This window comes from Arachis hypogaea, chromosome 15 (assembly GCF_003086295.3).
Source record: "Arachis hypogaea cultivar Tifrunner chromosome 15, arahy.Tifrunner.gnm2.J5K5, whole genome shotgun sequence".
NCBI lineage: Eukaryota > Viridiplantae > Streptophyta > Magnoliopsida > Fabales > Fabaceae > Arachis > Arachis hypogaea.
In genome coordinates this window covers 159,782,190-159,802,651 of record NC_092050.1, presented here as the reverse complement: position 1 = coordinate 159,802,651, position 20,462 = coordinate 159,782,190, and the positions used below count along the sequence as shown (strand labels likewise).

General features: G+C 33.0%; 2 protein-coding genes across 4 annotated transcripts; both read right to left on the bottom strand.

Moving 5' to 3' along the window:
- Window positions 1–31: 31 nt before the first annotated feature.
- LOC112751966 (transcriptional adapter ADA2a) lies at window positions 32–11,689 on the bottom strand. 2 transcript variants are annotated; one of them, XM_025801310.3, is made up of 13 exons: window positions 11,498–11,689; window positions 8,127–8,182; window positions 7,866–8,053; window positions 5,811–5,876; window positions 5,570–5,695; window positions 5,428–5,500; window positions 4,613–4,673; window positions 4,478–4,533; window positions 4,321–4,398; window positions 2,881–3,103; window positions 1,957–2,167; window positions 1,005–1,304; window positions 32–316 (listed from the first exon to the last, which is right to left on the bottom strand). In XM_025801310.3, exons 1-13 carry the CDS (start codon window positions 11,548–11,550, stop codon window positions 122–124), a joined length of 1,686 nt encoding a protein of 561 aa, XP_025657095.1. In that variant the 5' UTR covers window positions 11,551–11,689; the 3' UTR covers window positions 32–121. The 2 variants fall into 2 exon arrangements, with proteins under 2 accessions (XP_025657095.1, XP_025657096.1); XM_025801311.3 differs by lacking the exon at window positions 4,321–4,398 and having other exon boundaries at window positions 11,498–11,686.
- Window positions 11,690–13,721: 2,032 nt separating this feature from the next.
- Window positions 13,722–19,072, bottom strand: LOC112751965 (nudix hydrolase 2). 2 transcript variants are annotated; one of them, XM_025801308.3, is made up of 9 exons: window positions 18,137–18,475; window positions 17,083–17,291; window positions 16,080–16,145; window positions 15,518–15,655; window positions 14,934–15,011; window positions 14,800–14,850; window positions 14,456–14,490; window positions 14,247–14,355; window positions 13,722–14,152 (listed from the first exon to the last, which is right to left on the bottom strand). In XM_025801308.3, exons 1-9 carry the CDS (start codon window positions 18,285–18,287, stop codon window positions 13,958–13,960), a joined length of 1,032 nt encoding a protein of 343 aa, XP_025657093.1. In that variant the 5' UTR covers window positions 18,288–18,475; the 3' UTR covers window positions 13,722–13,957. The 2 variants fall into 2 exon arrangements, with proteins under 2 accessions (XP_025657093.1, XP_025657094.1); XM_025801309.3 differs by lacking the exon at window positions 16,080–16,145 and having other exon boundaries at window positions 18,137–19,072.
- Window positions 19,073–20,462: the final 1,390 nt, after the last annotated feature.

The following is a 20,462-nucleotide window of genomic DNA, read 5'->3' as shown; positions in this document are numbered from 1 at the left end:
TAAGAGCTTATACAAATAGAAAACGTGGAAATAACTTAACCCGTGCTTTATTTACACTGAACATGTAGTGCTTGAACATACTAAACTATTACATATATGTGCAAATATGACTATTTAAGTTTCAATTTGAAGGAGCAATCCCCTTTTTTATAAGCATATCATAAACTCTATCAACCTTGCTTGGCTCGACCTTGAACAACCTATGCGCATCACATTTCTTCGATATGTTGCCCTTTGAAATTTCTGATGATAAGACATGCTGCATTTTGAAATAGTGTGATGGTAGTATTCTGATCTCATTACAAAGATTTATCTCCTGAAAATCAACATTGTTGAACAAACAAACAAATCATATCAAACACTCTCGAATTCAAATAGACGTCTCCCATCGTTTTAATATATCTATCAAGTTTTGAAGAAATTGAAGTTCTAAAATAACTGTCCATTTCTATTACCAAGATAACATTAGTTAACTTCTCTAATAACATCTTTAATATGATTGTGAGGATTCAATGATCATTAAATACAATTGTTTACTTATTTATAGCTAATTTTGTTTGTTTTTATTTATTTTAAAAAAGTATGCTATATCTTTCTGGATGAGTAAGCTTCAATTTTATCCGTAAGATTGTAAGCATGATTCAATTTAGTCTCCAAGATTACAGAAGGACTAACTTGAATCACAAAAATGTAGTCTTGAGACTATATTGAACATTTTGGAAAGTTAGACTAAAATCTTATTTACAATCTTAGAAAAAATTGAATCTTTACTAGATTTTTCTTTTTTTTAAGTATTTTGAAACGGAGCAAACATATCATAAAGGCAGCCCATGGAACAAAACTCCCAGCCCCAACCATCCACCCCCAAACTTAAATGCCCCCATGAAAAAACAGGTCATGCATTCTACAGGATCAGATTGACATTAAAAGGAAAAGGTAAGGTTAAAATGGCAAACATAAACGTAAAAAAAATAAATAAAGTGATCTAAAACAAGGGAACTCACAGATTCAGACAGCAGTTCAGCCCCGGCAAATCCACTAATATCCCATTCTTCTAGAGATCTTGATATATCCTGTATGGCCACAGCTGGATACTTCACCCCAGAAAGTGGAGCTGTAATATCCTTATGAAGACCCAGTGAGTTGCTATCAAGTTCTCCTTTGAGATAATTCGGTCTTGGTAATATCTTAGCACCAACACCAATATGATTATTTTCTTTAACAACACGTTCCGCTTCTTTTTTCTTCTGTTCGATAAATTTGTAAGCCTCTGTAGATGTTTGATAGCCAGCAGTATGTGCTTCCTAAATTATAATTCAATGGAAATGGCATTATATCAGTGTCCATTTCGGAAGAGAATTGTTCACCACAGGATAACATTAACTCATGAAGCACAATTGTGAAGTGTAGCCAATAGCCACCCACCTTTCCTTCATCTTATTATTACTTTATACTCTTCCTTATCTAAGTTATCCTCAGATAGACTGTAAAGAAGCATGAAATCTATCAAAAACCTAACTACAACTAACAAAAATTCAACGATGCAGTAAAAATCTCCAACCCCACTGCATATTTGAATAATCTCCCCCTAGCCGAGAAAACCATGTTCACGACTGCTTTAACTTCCTACATATATTCACAAAAAATACAAGCATTTGAGAAAACAGGACTATAAATTTGAATCCATCAAAAGGTATTCCCTAGAACCTTTGACTATGTCCAAAGTCAGGTCAGCATGTAGTTGGTAGTTATTAGTTAAGTATTTATATAGTAGGTGATAGATATTTGTATATATACCCCCTTCTAGATAAAATGAAATAACATGAGTCCTTTCTCTTATTTCCTCCATTCAGTTTTCTTCGATTTCACAAGAAATGTCCAATCTCATCATTTTCAATATCATAGAAAATGACAAGTATGTTGGCTCCACCAAGAATATATAGTAGAATTTTATACCTGCAAATCCTGTATTCTTTTGATAAGCCTGTGTTCTTCAATAATATTTTTGAGCAACTCCATATGCTCTTCTTTCGAGTGAAACCGTGTGAAGACCTTATAGCGCTGACATATTTCAACCTCCTCAGGAGAGAGACTTTTCTCAAATGGATCAGGATAAAGTAAATTTCTTTCAAGTATAAAATTCTTTCTGCGCTTCCGCTCATCTAATCTGTGCAGCATTTTCCCATAATTGAGAATCGGAAATGGAGGAATATGAAAAACAAAATTGAGATCCAAAAACTATAGAAAATTGATACCAAATAAACAAGGTGGTATGGTAAGCTAAAATCCTGCACTGCACCACCTCAGTAGAAGGGATTTATAATGCGGGAAACAATACCCCATTTCCATCTTTGATAACTAATGGAGCCCCGAAATATGTAATTCAAGAAAGCAAAACTCCAAGGAGCATATAAATTTTGTTTTATCAGTGTTAGTAAGACTTGAAAGGAGTCCTCGTGTCAGGTGAAAAGAAATTAAGTACACGACTACATGGAAATCCAAATATTGTGTTTTCGAAAGGAATTAATGAGAAATCTCATGCATATTAAACAATTTACTCTCAATAATGACAGTTGTTCTAGCTTAAGAATAAGCAAGCAAATATTTCAAAGCAATCATGCTAAAAACAAACATAAACAAAAAGGATGTGACTACAACTCAATAATCATATAATCCCTAAGGAATAATGAAGAACAAAATTTGCAATCTGGATGTCTCATCTTAAAAATCCTATAATTCTAAAAATATGAATATTCTATTCATTCCAAGAGTTCTTCAACCATAATTTCATCCAGAAAGACGATTCTAAATGGTCGATTTAGTTCTCTTTCAAAGGGAAGAATTAGTTTTCTAATTAACCACAAAGAATGGCACAGATACCTTCTTGAATAAATACGGAGCACATGCAGTTTCATTTCACGTTCAGACTCAGTATCGATGTCCTTAAATTCCATATCTGCTAATACTTGCTCTGCATCATTGTCATATTCAACTTCGAATTCCTCTCTCTTAAAACTGTATCCACTCAACTCGGTCACAGAAGGCTCAACTTTGCCAGATAACTTCGGTTTCTTCTCTCCAATGCTCCGATCTGACTGATATTCTACGAGAGAGAGAGTCAGAGATTGAACTCATGGAAGTATAAAAAGACATAACCACCTGTATCAAAAGTGAATCAGAATACAAGAATGACAGCAAAGATAAACCATAGAACCAAGCATGTCAATCCCTTTCCTAACAATTTTACAAAACAAAATTAACATCAGTGTCGCATCCACCTTAGCTAATAATTCATATTAATCCTTTGGCAACAGAAGAAAGAACTTGAGAATCCATATTAATCAAAGCTAAACTGCTTTAATACTAAAATTTTAGTTTTAATAGTTTTTATATTATATATCGTTTTATCTTATTACACCCTTTGGGTGCAGCCCGTCCCCCGCGAGGGATACTTGTGCACAAGGTGTGCTTTTTATAGCTTTTATCTATCACACATGCCAAGTACACTTATGTTAGTAATAATTGCTATTATCAAAATAGATATGTGTACCAGCATTATTTCACCAAATACTCTAACAGATCCTTTACCCATAAGATTATCTGACATTATTAAGGCAACAGCTTGTCTATCAAATGAGAAACCTAAATCTTAGGTTTTGGGCAATGAAGCTATGGATAGCATTCACAGCTATGGAAACTATGCCAGGAAAGAAATGGGGAAGGAAAGAAAGTTTGGACTATTCGAAGCATCTAGTCATAGCAGGATAGAAGAAATGAGGTGCAAGAGTGTCAAAAGTATAAAAACCATGAATGTGGGCCTAAAAGCTTAAGCATTCAAGAGAGTTGCTGCTTAGCATGGCATGATTCGCAACAGCTTCCAGAACAGAGGGGCCAATAGTTGAATCCTCATCTCCAACAGCTTAGCTCATGCATGTTCCACCATCCGCTCTTTAAACCCAATGGTTTATATGAAGCGAGATATTAACATAATTACCCATGAGCATGTTCACCTAATAGCTTAAGGTTGTATGAGAGTGAATCTTGAGGAATCTGATCTGCACGTGTTTTAAAAATAAATTACCCCTTAGTTTGAATACCTTCGGCAGTCATACAACAACAACAATGCCTTATCCCACTAGGTGGGGTCAACTACATGAAACAAATGACGCCATTGTGCCTTATCATGTATCATGTATCAAACCTTCAGCAGTCATAGTAACCCAAAAAGTTGATGGACAAAAATTTAACACACAACAATCAGATCATTGAAAGATAACGTAACATCATATTGGTCCTAGAATTACACATCAGAATACATACCTTCCATCTTAACTCCATCTGCATTCTGGCTCACATTGGAAGCCTTCTTAATCGTACTTGAGTAAGTTTTGCCACATACTGAACCAATGTAATCCATATAAAATAAGAAAATCCTAGCAAACAATTATATAGACTTTCCTTAAGGCATATATTGTACCTGAGGTTAACATAGATGTTGGATTAGTGACTTCTGCCCTATTAGATTCTTCAGAGCTGAGATGTTACACCAAAGAATTAGTATTTTATCATACATGATCAATTTTAATAATCAGTGTAAATAGCTGAAGTGTACTTTATTCCCTCAGACAAGGGAGGTTCTTCTTTCAGAGTAAGCTTTGCAGTTGCCGGACATTCTGTGCAGAAGGGGAGGGGGGGGAGGGGGGGCAAAAATAACACACACTTATTACATTAACAGCCAAGAAACTTTATATTGGAACATAAAACCGACAACTTAGGAGCATAAAAGCATGCATCTTGAAATATTCTAACTTTCGTTAATGCACGGAAGCATGTTGAAATTGATTGTCATGTCACAAAAGGATGGTCCCTAAAGAAGTCACCACATTATTGTTACCTCTTATGACCAATTGGCATATTCACTATCTCCTATTATCATTCCAGGATGCAGCAATAACATATATAACTAGCTTGATGCATATTCAATATGTGAGCCAGCTTGAGGGAACACTGATACGTGTTTATTGTATTATGAGAATAGATGACTCAAAATAAGATATTTGAATCTGTGGTACAATGTACTACACGTACTAGTGCCAAGAGTGTATTTCTTTAAAGCAATTCAAGCATAGTATCCCAAGTAAGCTAACCAGATGAAGTTATATCAATCACAACGGACAGGTTTTTCTATTTATCAACACAATTTGTTATCAATGATCAGTAGAAGTATAAGTTTACTATTTACTGTTGGAACAAGTTGAATGGGAGTAAACTACATAAAGAGGTTACGAAGGAACAATAAACAGATTATTACTACAGAATGTAAATTCCAACCACTTGGTCTCCAAAGCTTAAGGAATCGAACAAACTAATCACAAGTTGCATACATAATCTCCAAAAACTGTGATTTTAAATTATATAGAAACAAACCTTTCTTGACTTCATGTCCCTTTGCCATCTCAAGAAGTTCCTCTTTGTTTTTTCCCATAACATGTGACAAATCCTGGGTGTGCATGTGACAATTAGACCACTCAAATATGAAAGCAATGAGAGCATTCTCAAATACACTTACAGGGAGAGGAAAGCACGGTGAATTCATATATATAGCATTATAATGGTCAATACATTGAGATTTGCTTTTTGTCCCAACATACTCAGCAACTTCATTCCAATTCCCAAATCCATACATCTCAATGCCCTAAAATGAAATAAGTTTGTTTCATACTTTCATTAGGCAAATCCATAACAAACAAAGTAGTATATCTTCATCTCTTAACATATTATGCAAAGGTGGAAAGAAAATAGAGGAGTACCTCTAAAAGTAACATCTCTTCATCTGCATTCCAATCTGGAGTTATAAGGGGAAAAGATAGATTATCCTGCAAGAAAAATATTTCTTTTGAAACTCAAAACTATTGTACTAACATCTCTTAACCGTGAACATTGAAGCACTGATGCTGGCAACCTCACAAAAAAGGAAAATTGCAAAATTTATTACTTTCAATAAAATGTTATTGATTTGATCAAGGTATCAAACATCATCAACAACAACAACAACAACAACAAAGCCTTGCACTACTAAGTTGGTTTGGTTACATGGACCAAACAATGACATTACACCCTATCAGGAATCATTTTTGAACTAAGTCCATTTATGCCTAAATCTCTTTAGATTAGCTCACTTAGGATCTTAGTTCTCCCTCTAGTCGTAACCAACCAGGCTATATCCCATATGATCTTTCCTCTTGACTAGATGTCTTCTGGTCTTCTCCCAACATGTACAAACCACCTAAGACGAGATTCCACCATCTCTGAATGAGTGGGAGAAAGAATTGAGAAAAGTTTCATCCAGATTTTTCTTATTGTGAATATATAGTGGCAAGAAACAAACGAGAGATTATTGAACATTCTGGAGAAAGTTAGGAAATGCACCTGTTATTGCATAAAAGATATATAAAGACAGGTACAAGAAAAAAGTAACAGGACAAGAGTGAGTGAGTGACAATGTTCACTTAGTTAACTAAGAATTATGGACAACAACAAGGTCACAGAAATCTCTTTTCTGGAGAATGAAAATAACGACATAAATTGATAGCCAATTTAATTTGATATAGAGTTCGCTATCTCCAAAAATTCCTCACCCAGTACTTGCATACCCCGACAAACCTCACTCCCATAGAAATATCGCCCTTTTCACTGGTATCTCTCATAATTTCTTTAAGTCCAATTACTAAAGCACAGCTCAGCAGTTAGTTAGACAGCAGCAGACTTTTATCAAAGCCCATTTCATTCCCCTGATCCACCTTATTCTCTTTCTCTCTTGCTTTTCACAATATCTTCCTTGTAAACTTTAGTAATTCTACGTAGGTTTCTATCATTAAAGCATATCTGAATGGTGCACAGCCTATTCCAATCCATTTGAGAACATAATATCTCAGGTAAAAAAACTTCTATTACTCTTATTATGGCACAACGCACAATGATAACATAAAATTATAGTGAACGTAACCCATCTTTGAGTTTTCTTTTCCGGATAATATGATCTAGAGTCTAGACAGAGGAGAATGATAGACGGGTCGATAAGAAATTCTCCTCACAATAGACTATTTTTCAAATTATTAACAATCAGTGTTGTCAAGCAACAATGTATTGCCACTAAAGCAATTTAGAGCAGCCTCTAGCATTTAGCTCATTTTGTGATTTTCTTGAGGACAAATTATATTCAAAAGATGGAAATGAAGGAAACAACCTTTCGTAACATCCATAGTACCAACTGCCAACATCCTGATATTAGCAGAAATAAACTACAATCAAGTATATCAACAGTTTTTTTTTGTTGGGGGGGGGGGGGGGGGGAGATGAAGATGTAACTCCTTATGGTTAAAATTTAAATAATCAACTGTGAAAGCAAAGCAAGAGATATGGTAATAAGAAAATGACTCAGTAAAGTAACTTTAAATTTACACCATAAAAGATAATGAGATGCCAACAACTAGCAAGACACATGTCAATGTCCAGAGTGTGTCAAATGCTAGAATCTAGCATTTAGTAAGACAAGGTAAGACAATCTAGAAAACTGTAATAAGAAAATTTGAGATTCAGAAGATGAACAATCTGTATCATTGCATAACTGAAATCTGTTTTAGCAGAGTTACAATAGAGTATTCTTAGTCTATCTCTGATGTGTTGAGAACTCTCAAAAAAAAAGATGTAACCAGTAAGTAATCAACCTATAGATTATTCTGTATAAAAAATAAAAGCAACGGACATTTAGTTGGCTGTGATAACTGAGACCAAAACTGTATTGATCACTCTAACTCTTTAAAAGTAATACATCAAATCAAATAAAAGAAAGGAACAATACATACCATAATCATATATGGATGATTGCTTTTGTGAGGTGTCACTTCAGCCCCAACAGAGAAACACTCTATGCAGAGATCAAAATCTTGACATACAGCACACTTAATGCGAATCATCCTTGAAATATCTTTGTTGCAATAATTGCAGTGGTATAAAGCTCCTTTCCCATCAGTTACTCCTTGAGCTGCCACATCTATAAAATGGTCTTATAGGTTATGATAATGGACCTTTTGCAAGGAAGGGAGAACACAGAAATGAAAAATCACCTGGGGATGAAGTGTCTAAATTCTCTACATTCAAAGCAGCCTTTTTTTTCTTGGATCTAAAAATGACAAACAATGAAATAGCATTACAAGAGAAATAATAGGCAAAAGGGCACTTTAGACCCCCTAAATATTGGCAATATACACTTTAACCTTACATTTAAAAAAGCTGCAAATCAATCCCCATATACACTTTACACCACCAAAACTTAGGCTCGTGCAAATTGACCCCTTGCAATTTCCTAATTGTGCAGCTCAATAAGCCATTTTTTTCTTGAATGTGTGTCATTTTTTTTAATACACGAGGCCAACTTGCACTATATAAGAATGCAGGGGCTAAAGTGCACAAGTTATAATATAAGGGGGCAACTACTATTTTCCTTAATAATAATACAACAACTACCCCTTTTCCTATTATGTAAGCTCAGTGAATAAAATTACAACAACAAAGCCTTATTCCACATTCCCACTAGGTGCAGTTGGCTACATAGATCAAATGATGCTATTGAGCCATATTATGCATCATGTCTACGGTGAGACTATTTACATATAGATTTCCCTTGATCACCTTGTGAATAAAATTAATAGTTATAAAATCATATTTTACTCCACAAAGGAAATAGGAACTATAAAATTATTTCTCCAAATATCTTTTATTTTATATTTTAACAAGATCGGAGGATTAGAGATCCTCCTTACAAGAACAATAAACCGAAAAAGCTCTCAATGAAGTGTAGCTTTCTAATCTTAATATATCAGAGGGGGAAGACCTCTAATCAGATCATCAGCTTTACACCAAATAAAAGCCAAAAGTCCTCCGAATATTACCATTATCATATAAGAACTTTCAAGAACCCAAACAATTTGACTAGGAGGCCTTTATGCACTAGTCCTCTAAACGGAAATATATGGAACCATTTTAGATCTTTGAGATGTTTGGGCAGTGATAATGATCTTTAGAGGATAAATGTAGCCAATTCTATGTCATTTGAAGATTAAAATATTGTCTTACTGGAAAATATATGTAGACCAGGAACAAGCATACACTCTCTATTCATAAAAGCTTCCCCTCGCAAGGGAGGGGAGTTCACAAGCACAAACTTTTCAGATTGTCATTTGTCCCCGTAGTTCAAGCCTCAAGATGCAACCACCTAATTGGACAAGCATTTTATTTATCCCTCACATCTTCAGTGTGAACAATACTTTCCCACATATGTTTCACGACTTAACCAAAGGAAACATTAAACATACCGCAACCCATATTTCCTAGCTTTTAAAAGACCCTAAATTTTCCCCTTATGACCTTATCTCGTATTATAATCAACATATATTTGCCAATACCTTTCCACCATGAAATTCAATAATCTAATCCACCACCTAGATGTAGGCTCAAGTTTTATATCGCAACCTAGTACAGTAACAAAATTATCAAGAAATGTAATTTTATTTTTTGACAAAAGAAAAAGTTTATTAAGATGGATAGATGAAGAATACAAAGATATAGGACGACAAGTGATCCCCTTCGAAAGAAAAATTGCTATTAAAGGGAAAAAATTGATGACCAAAAGCTTTACGTCAATTTGATGCCAAACAGTAACATAAAAAACAGAAAATAACATTTTAATGTTAGACGCAGTTTTCACCTGTAGTGAATGATAGGCATAGGTTCAGGTGCAAATCAAAAGAAGGTTCACCTTGATTGGTGAAGACTATATGAATAAACACTCAATAGTTTACCCAAGTTCTAATCCTAGACATAAACCCTCACTTATGGTTGATTTAGAACACTCTAAATCCTATCAACCCAATCACTTATCTTCCACCACAAATCTCATGGATGTTCGTTGTCCAGTGATTTGGGTCCAATGATAGGCCGAGATATTTATTAGCACATTTGGGAAAATAATGCTAGTTTTCAAAAAGAATAATATGAAGTTTGTATACATGTGCTTCTTTAGGAGCAAAAATACAATGCTATTTTGCTTTTACACGTCAATAACATGTAGGACTATGTATAATCATCCTTTCAACACACGCTTCCAACTCAAGCTTTCCATACATAGATAAATGGATGAAGATGTGTAGCTGAACATAGGCCAAACAAAAAGTCCCCAGATAATACACAACTCAAAAGTATCAAAAGGTAACTAATAACTAGATCACATTGATGTTTTTTAATTTTCACGTTTATTTCATTTAATCAAATTTCTAAAAGAGAAGCCTTTAATTACTTCTTATTAGCATAGAACAAATAGGGGAAATGGAGAAAAGAATCCTTTCATAAACTTTTCTCATATTAGTAGTCACTTCAGCCAAGTCCACCACAAGAAACCGATGTATTGTGAAAAGCAGGTAGACATAGATAGCATCAGATCCTCTAAATAAATAGATAAAGGAACTTTTTTGAGTTATGAAATTCAAAAGTCAAGATATCTAGAAGTTCCACTATGGATAGAGGAGTTTGGAAAGCCAAAATGGAAGGGCAACCCCTTCATTTATTTTATAAATTTCTCATTAAGGAAATGAAAGACCATCTCATCCCATCCTATCCCTTCTTCAAGGATTTCCGTTCGGGTTAATGCTCACTTTTGTACATTTAAGTAGACGCATGAATCATTTTCGTCTTTGTAGGTTTTGAATAAGTCCCTGTAAGTAACAAAAATGACTCAAACTAGTCCCCTGAAAGTCTCTTGAGCCACTCATTTGACTCACATTTGCCACTTACGGCCTTACGGGAACTATTTTGACTATTGAAACCTACATAATAAAAAAAGGAATCACACGTGTGTGCCATTAGGAACTAAAGTAAGCATTAACGTGTTTCCTTTCCTTTCCCCTCCAAATTCTGGCTCACAAACACCCCTTAAGAATCTCAATTTACTCTTCAAGCACTGGACCGAAGTGAGCATTAACTCGTTTCCCTTCCTTTGCTTCCCTTCTCCAAACTCCAGCTGACAAACACACCTTAAGTATCTCAATTTACTCTTCAAGCCCTTCCCTTCACTCCCTAAGTCTTTGGTCCAGAAGAAACAACAATAGATCATCTAAATTCTAAACTAATTAGAAAGAAAATTAGGCATAAGCATCACATGAGCAAGAGCAAAAGAGCACCTGCATCATATATCATGCTTAAGTCCCACGAAGAAAGGAACCCCTTGGTAATTAACGAACACCATAAACACTCTAATTACCCAGTTTTCTTTTTCCTTGTTCAACCACAAGAAGGGATAGATCATACAGAATGCTAAATTAAAGTAGTTGTTTGAAAAGACAATGAAAGAATGAAATTTCCACTTCGTAGTATGAATATGATTAAAGACAGGCAAACAAATTGAAAGGCAAAGGTAATGGTGCAGCGGAAGAAGCAAACGAACCTTAGGTTCGGATCATCGTCCGCAAGGCGCGAAGCAGCTCGGCACCGACCCATTGTACCCAGTCAAAGTCAGTGTGACCTTACGGGGATAGCAGAGACACAGTCCGAGAGGGTGCTTCTCAATCCCTCCGCTTACTTGCTACTTGGTACAAGGGTTTTCAAAATTTAGTATTTGTTTGGGTGTTCAATCGATAAAAAAAAAATTAGTTTTTATATATTTAATAAATTTTTAATAATAAAAATAAAAACATTAAAAAATTAAAAGAATTTTTTTTTGAAAATTTATAATATATATTTTTTAAATTTTAAAAAAAATATTTTTATATAATAAATAAACAAAAAAATATTTTTATCTTATTTTATTCAAATATAAAATTACTTCTATTTTTATAAAAAAAATTTTAAAAAAATTTATTAAAAAAATATTTTTTCCAAGAATGTCCAAACAAACTCTTCGCATCACCCAAGTAATACTTATGTTTTAGGTCTTTCCAAAGATACGCTGCTATAGTGTTCCACTCACACTTTTGGAAATGTCAGATTCTAGTGAACGATTGATCCATGCAACTACATATGTGTTGCATCATTTCCACGCCTCAAATAGCGGATCGTGCTTTTCTGGCTTATTTAAGCTACCATCAATAAATCTCAGCTTGTTCTTTAATTTCAAAGCACCGATTCATAGCTCTACTATAATCTCTATAATTCCTTCCATTTAGAATTTCATGAGTTATGGATATACCTAGATTTTCGGAAGGATGTAAGTAAAAAGGGTTCGTAGGATCTTGACTTAGTCCTCTGATGCTTTTGTTTATGTGCGTTTGAATTGCAAAAGGTTGATTCAAAAATACTGAAATTCCTTGAGGATCAAGGTTCTCCAATGGCGATCGTGCCTCTAGTTGTGCGATTCTGCGAACTGGTTCCATCACTGCACGCTAACTAGCGGTTCAGAACTTGCGTTTAAGATTATCAAGTTTGAATGATTAAGCTCCTTCTTCAATCTCAATTCCTTGGTGCACTCTTCGAAATCCACACTCACCGCACCATGTAAAAAAAGTTTCTCTTTGAATTGGCATAAATTCAATCTACAGTGAAAAAACTCAACTAACTAGTGATATGACAATAAGCTTATATAGTTCCTAACTACTTACTAATTCAATCTAACTAACTACTTCCAGATAGCAATAATGGTAACAAACTCAGTAACTAATCTACTTAAGTTATATTCGGTTATGTGTTGCTGCATATACATAATATGTATATGAGTCTGCACAAGGTTCTCTATCAAATAACAGAAAGATGGAACACTTCGAAAATTATGACCTTGTTTGCACAAGCTCTTGAGGAGCAGATTCTTCAAAATCCAATAAGTTTTATGAAAAAAAAAATATTCTAACTTGGCATTTAGGAGGGGGATAAAAAATTTTGATATGGAAATAAAATGAGTGATATATTTTAATATTGTAATTTTTTGTGCTTTTTAAAATTGTGGGAGTACACAAATCGGACTCTCTCATTTGTGTTTAAAAAATTTAAAAAATTCAGGGTACACAAATCGAACCTTCCAATTACTGTAATTGGACCGTTCGATTACTCTCCCTCCCATCGAACCGTCCGATTTGCTTGATGCAGTCATCACAGTCTGGTGAAACACCCTATATCCCCATAACTATGCCATACACTGTTACTTACTCCATATCAAAATTAAAAAAAGTGTCAGGAGGAATGGGTATACTATCAAGGCAGGCTACCAGGTGGCTAAGAAGGAAATAGCTAGCAGTGCTCGGAGGACATGTCTTTAAGCATGGAAACAAGGGAGTTATGGAATGAAATTTGAGAATCGTAGGTTTTGCAAAAAATTAAAATATTTTTGTGGAAGGCTTCTCATGATATAGTTTCAAAAGAAATTTTTCAGAAGCTCAGTGTGCCAAAGATGTTCTAAAAGAAGTGGAAATAACATAACATGCAATTTTTCTATGTCTCTGAAAAAGAACGATCTAGTTTGGAGCACAGAGCCAATGCAACCCTACAGGAAAATTAGGTTGAATAGAAGAGCTTATCAAGAGGTAATGATTAGCAAATTGAGTTCTTAAGTTGAATCTAAATATCTAGAAATGAGGCCGTTTTTTCACATGGGGATCAATCCTATATCCACTATTACCAGAACAATACTTTTTGAAGCAGCATGCAGGGAAGCATCTATTAATAGAAAAAGAAGCAGCACGTATTTAATTAAACTATTATTTCAAGAAATTATTTTGCAACCATTGTTTTAATCAGAAGCTGCTGAGCTTGTACGTACAATTATATGTATCAAAGAATTAAGCTAACAAATCTGTAAGATTTTGAAAAATGAACAAACGAAAAATTGAAAATATTCTTCCTTTTTTCATGTCTTCGGAAGACTAATGAATAATGAGTCAGGCTTTCAAATCTTATGTCACATAACTAGAAGAATTTGTCAAGATAGCAAGCAACTGGCATCCTTCTTGTTGAAATAGAGATAGGATTTCTTGCTCTTAGATGTCTTAGCAAGTATGGTAGAAAATCCAGTGTATTTTTCATCCACCTTGGACAACCATATTTTTGTGAGAAGGTCAAAGAGTTCATTTTCTCGAACAAAAGGTTGGGCTACATAATCCTCTATTGCCATCCACTGAAAAAACAATGCAAATGAAATTACATAATCCTCTATTGCACTCGACTCAAGTAAATTTTTGCTAATTGGTCCTTTGATGATATGTATGTACCTGAGCTGCAGCAATTTCCGACGCTTGCCTCTGAATCTTAAAGGAGTAAGGTTGCAACAAGCAAGCAAAGAACAAATCTGATTTCTGAAAGAAAGTTTGATGGCTTTGCCTAAAACCATAAAGACAGAATTTGATAAGCTAATCATTATTTCCACAAAAATAAAATAAGAGTAATGACTGATGCTAATTAAGTAATTATATATGCTTACCTGAATGCCAAAACTTCAACAAACTCTGTATCTATCTGAAATTGGAACAAAAACAATGGGGTTAAGATTTTGAAAAATGTTTGGCAAATCTTGAAAGCTTAACTTTTATGTTTTTTTAGTAAAGTATCGTTTTTGTTCCCAACGTTTGGGGCAAATCCTATTTGTATCCCTAACGTTTAAATCGTCCTATTTGTATTCCTGACGTTTGTAGAAGTAATTCAATATTATTCAAAACGTTAAGAATATAAATAAGACGATTTAAACGTTAGGGACACAAATAGAACTTATCCCAAATGTTGGGGACAAAAACGATACTTTACTTTTTTTTTTTTTTTTTCACTTACCCCTGTCTCTTCTTTGACTTCTCTAATTGCAGCGGTACAAATATCCTCACCCTGCAAATGGAATAATTTATCAAATAAAACAAAATAATTTAAAATATAGTTTAATAATTAGTCAATTTTAACATTCTTATTACTTCATTCACCGCTCCAGTTGGCAACTTCCATATTCCTTTGCCACTGAATCTGCCATTACTCTCTTGAACCACAAGCAACTGGAAATAAAAACAAACAATTTCAATCACCTTAATGTATACAACTTCGCACATAAATTAAACATTCTCAGTTTAATTATCCTCATACTATATATTTTTTTTCCTATATCTTAGATCAAATCTATTTAAATACATCATAAAAGATAATAAAATATCAACGGAAAGGGTTTTTCCTTTATTACTAGTTATTATGACTTTCTTGACAAATTGACTTATTCTCATATGGAAAAATTTTATAAAATAAAATTTCAAATAGGATGGTAAAAACCGACGATAAACAAAATAAGATAAGTTATGGTTATTTTTAACTAATTTTCTTTGATTACCAAATTTGCATGGAAAGAGTTCATATGCGGAAGTCATACACCACACGTATAAGATTTTTGCAGTTTTCACAGAGTCAAACATATATATGCTTTCTTCCATTCAATTTCGTGGAAGAAGCTAAGATTTGACTTGAGCAATGGCCAATAATGGGAAATTAAAGGAAGGAATGAATGAATTACCTCTCCGTTGCTATTCATGACAAAGGCACCAATACCAACACGATGGGAAGCATTTGGAGGGATTGTATTTGGAGCATTAGAAATCCAATTCACAAGCATCACGTAATCAGGTTCAGCATGGTGATATCTAAACCCTGCCTGACCAAGTAAAACCACAAAATTAGTTTGAAAAAGTACAGGGAACCAATGGCCTAAGCGTACAATGTGTATAATGAAAGTTTAGAAAGTATTAGAGATATGACTATTAGTGTTACATTGTCCTATCAGGTTACGTTTTTGGGATGAGTGGTTTCATAATATGGTATTAGAATTCCAAATCTAAAAGGTCAAGAGTTCGAATCTTAGTGAATTTATTATCCCTGGTATTCGGATAGTTATTCTGAATAGTACGCTTAGGCTATTGGCTCCTAGAACTATCCAAATTAGTTTTTATCTCAAATAACATGCTTCTTAAGATTCTTGTTAATAGTAAACTAGAAAAGAAAATATATAAAATATATATATATATATATATATATATATATATATATATATATATATATATATATATATATATATATACCTTAACCGCAGCGGCTACAAGATTTGAATTTTCTATAGGTAACTTGATCCACACTCCCTTTTTTCCCTGAAATGATAACCACATTTTCTTATTAGCAATACTCGAGTGCTAATGAGCCCAAATGGGTCTTGCTATTAATAATTAGAAATTAGATATGAATAATAAAATATAGGATAATATATAGAAAATAATGTTTATATTATTTTTTTACACACCTTTTTTCTACTTTCTTTTTTTTTTTCTACAAAAATACTACGTCAACACAAAAATTAGCTATGAAATAAACGATTATGTATTTGTGTATAAATATATGTATTGTTTAACTTATTTTAGATATTTATTTTATATTTCAACATATATTTTATATTAATAATTGATGAATAATTTTTTGTATATACTTAATATGGTTATTCTTTGATAGTATAAAAAATAATTTTTTTTATCTTATTTATTACTTTTTATTAATTACTCTCAATAATAAAATGAAAAATGCATAAAAGGATAGATAGAAAATAATACATACAATATTATATGAGTTTAATTTTGATACAAAATATTTTACACAGTCATGCAACTACATCCATCTTTTTGGATGACCATTCATACGAATGATGAAAATAGTAGTTATTTTTTATGACATAGCGTTACGTGATTAGATATACGTGCAAAACTACTTTACACTAAACCGAAAAAACTGTCGCAAATTGTAAGTGTAAAAAAATTGTCATAATATTTTTTTAGGAACATTCTTAAAAACCGCCACAATCAAATAGCAAAACATTTAATTCCGTTGATAATAACTAATAACTAATAACTGCCTTTAGAGATCAGACTTTTTAAAACCTTTTATATTTCCTGCCTATATATATGTATACCTGCTGAATTATAAATGAAAAAGTATATATATTGGAACCAAAATAACAGTGTATTATTAATGGTCTAATTGTCTAAACATATATAAAACTAAAAAAAAAAAAATCATTACTTTTAAAATGATACCTACCTGTTCCTTCCAACGCGCTAAGGAAACATCCAACATAGATGCAAAAACCAAAGTATCCATAGTTTCATCAATGTTTACAACAACTCCCCCATGTTGATCCTCAACTGCTCTTAGCAATTGAAATTCGATGCCTTCTTGATGCCCTTCTTGCTCCTTCAAGGAAACGGATGACATGTATATTCTTCGAGAAAGAAAACTGTTCTTACAGTCTAAAATCAAATAAAGGGCATGAGATAAATTAGCAAGTTAACCATATTTATATGAAATTATGAACTAGACAGTAATGATTTTGGTATCCAAAATTTTTAAATATGTCAACATCTCAACCATCAATATTGTTATCATGATATATATCACTTCTTTTAAAAATTTAAGCCGATTGAAAAAGATAATACATCCCCTCACATAAAAATTTATGTGGATTTGAGTGAATATTTTTAGTAGATTTTATTTCTCTTTTTATTTAATTAATGCTAAATTCTTTTTTTTTTTTTTGAGTCATTAAAAATCGAACTATGGTCATTTAAGTCATAGAAACTCTAACCACATTATGATACTAACTTTTTTTTTTTAAAAAGTTAAACTGATGAAAAGAGACAATAAACGATTATACTTTTAATCATTGTAAGGTAAAGGTGTAGAGATGTTGATGTTTAAAATTAATGGCGGGGATGCTGGTGTTTAATACTTTAGTTAAAGCTGATGGATTTAACTTAATCCGAAAAATTAGCCATTTGGCTTGTAATTGTAAACACTAGTAACATCACTTCTAATACTTTGACACCAAAACAATGATAGGTTAAGGTATAATCATTCGTGAACAATGAGACAGCATGCTTATTGTTAGAAACAAGAGACTAAACTGGAGAAAGGATGGTATATTATTGATTGTATTCAAGTTGTCTATACAAGTTGTGTGAAATGATACAATATAAAAGGGTATTTATAGGTACTAAGAGAATCGTAATAATAAAAACGATATTCTATAATAAATATTCAGATATACTAAATAATACTAATTGATCCTAATTATATTCTAACACTTATTACTTACTCGAAACATTATGACCCTGGAATTTAGGGTTGACAGAGCTTAGCAAAGTTGTAACTGTACGTGGAGAGACTTGAGAAGAGGTGTGGAACAATTTAGAAGTTGCCAAAAGACAAGTACGATAAACCTTATTGGAAGCACCGTACCTCATCATGATGTCTCAAGTTGTATGTGAGAAAAACACAAAAGACAATGGGAATGAAATGCAATATTTTGTTCTACTCTGAAACTGGGTTGTGGCAGAGCATGAAAACCTTGAGAATCTATTTTATAGTATCAAGTCATCATATGGTCCCAAAGGAATAACTTCCGTGCAATATACTTTGATTTGAACGAGTCTCCTTTCACATGTTTCCGTTTCCTTATACATACAATGCACATATCATTTTCTGTAACTATAATTGCGTGTTAACTAAACGTTTAACATGGTCCACTAACAAAGAAGGGAAAAAGTGAAAATTATTAGTAAGAAGAAAATCACATATCCAAAACTCGTAAAGTTATATGTTTAATATTCAAAAACTATATATTCATTATTTATATTGACTAATTATTAACTGTTTCTTTTTGAGAAAAAAAAATAAATAAATGAGATAAAAGAGGTATAACTAGTTTTAATAAGTGGATCAATTTTAAGTTTAATAAAAGCATAGACAACGCATATAAATTTAATGGCGATGAAATTAGTACTGAAATGTTTAAAATGTTAGTTATTGAAATGACATGTCACAACCATGAAACCAACAAGAAAAAGCTTGGGTATAAAACAAAACATGAAACCAATAATATAAAAATGTATATTTTTCTTTTCTTCCAGACCTTCAAACTCAAAAGGAGGAACTTTAGGTCGCTTTTCTCTGAAGGTTCAGACGAAACGCGGTACAAAATTCATCAACCACAGTATACCACACGGTCCAACAATATCCGTCTGCTATGCCTTTTTTAAAAAGTAGGTATTGTTGTAAAATAAATAAAGAAGATATAATAAATATAAAATAGAAAAATATAAATATATTCTTATCTCAATATAATATAAGTAATCTATATATATATATATATATATATATATATATATATATTTATTTATTAATATTATAGTTATTGTAGCTTAAAATCATACAAAGATAAAAGAGAAAGAAAAATATTTGTAAGATAAGAAAGGAGAGAGAATTACTTTTATTGCTTGTGTATGATGGCTCAAATATGTGTCCCTATTTATACATGTATGGGATCTTTACTTTCAACTTTCATTTAAGTTCATTCTTTATTGAGAATGGACATCCATGTTGATCCTTATCACGAACACTCCCTCTTGGATGTCCATTTAGGATTATGCCTCATTAAAATTTTATTAAAGGAAAACCCAATGGAAAAAAACCTTAGTGAAGGAAAAAGAGTACAATATCCTTTGTGATGGGGACTGTCTCATTAAAAATCTTGTCAAGAAAAATCCAATGGAAAAAACCTGACCAAGGAAAAAAGAGTACAGTCTCCTCCTCTTGTCGACATCATTTAATGTCTCGAAATCGGCGCATCCCAATCTCATGTACCAATCTATTAAAGGAGGATTTTGGGAGTGACTTCGTGAATAAATCTGCTAGATTGTCACTTGAGTAGATCTGTTGGACATCAATTGTCCCTTGATTTTGAAGATCATGAGTGTAGAAGAATTTGGGAGAAATATGCTTTGTTCTATCACCTTTGATATATCCGCCTTTAAGTTGAGCAATGCATGCTGTATTATCCTCAAACAGGACAGTTGGAGCTATCTTATGATCAATCAGTCCACATGATGACAGAATATATTGGATCAAACTCCTGAGCCAAAAACCCTCGCGACTTACTTCATGAATTGCTAGTATTTCGGCATGATTAGAGGATGTTGCAGCAATCGTCTGTTTCGTGGACCTCCATGATATCGTTGTTCCACCATATGTGAACAGGTATCCTGTTTGAGATCTCCCTTTATGTGGATCAGACAAGCATCCAGCATTTGTATAGCCAACTAGTTGTGACTTGGATCCATAGGGATAAAACAATCCCATATCAACCGTTCCATGAAGATATCGAAAGATTTGTTTGATTCCATTCCAATGTCTTCTGGTTGGAGAGGAACTATATCTTGCTAGTAAATTCACATCAAATGATATATCAGGTCTTGTATTATTAGCAAGATACATTATTAGCGCTCCAATAGCACTGAGATATGGTACTTCAGGACCAAGGATATTTTTATTTTCTTCTTTAGGACGGAATTGATCATTTTCCACATCCAAAGATCTTACGATCATTGGGGTACTCAAGGGATGTCACTTATCCATATAAAATC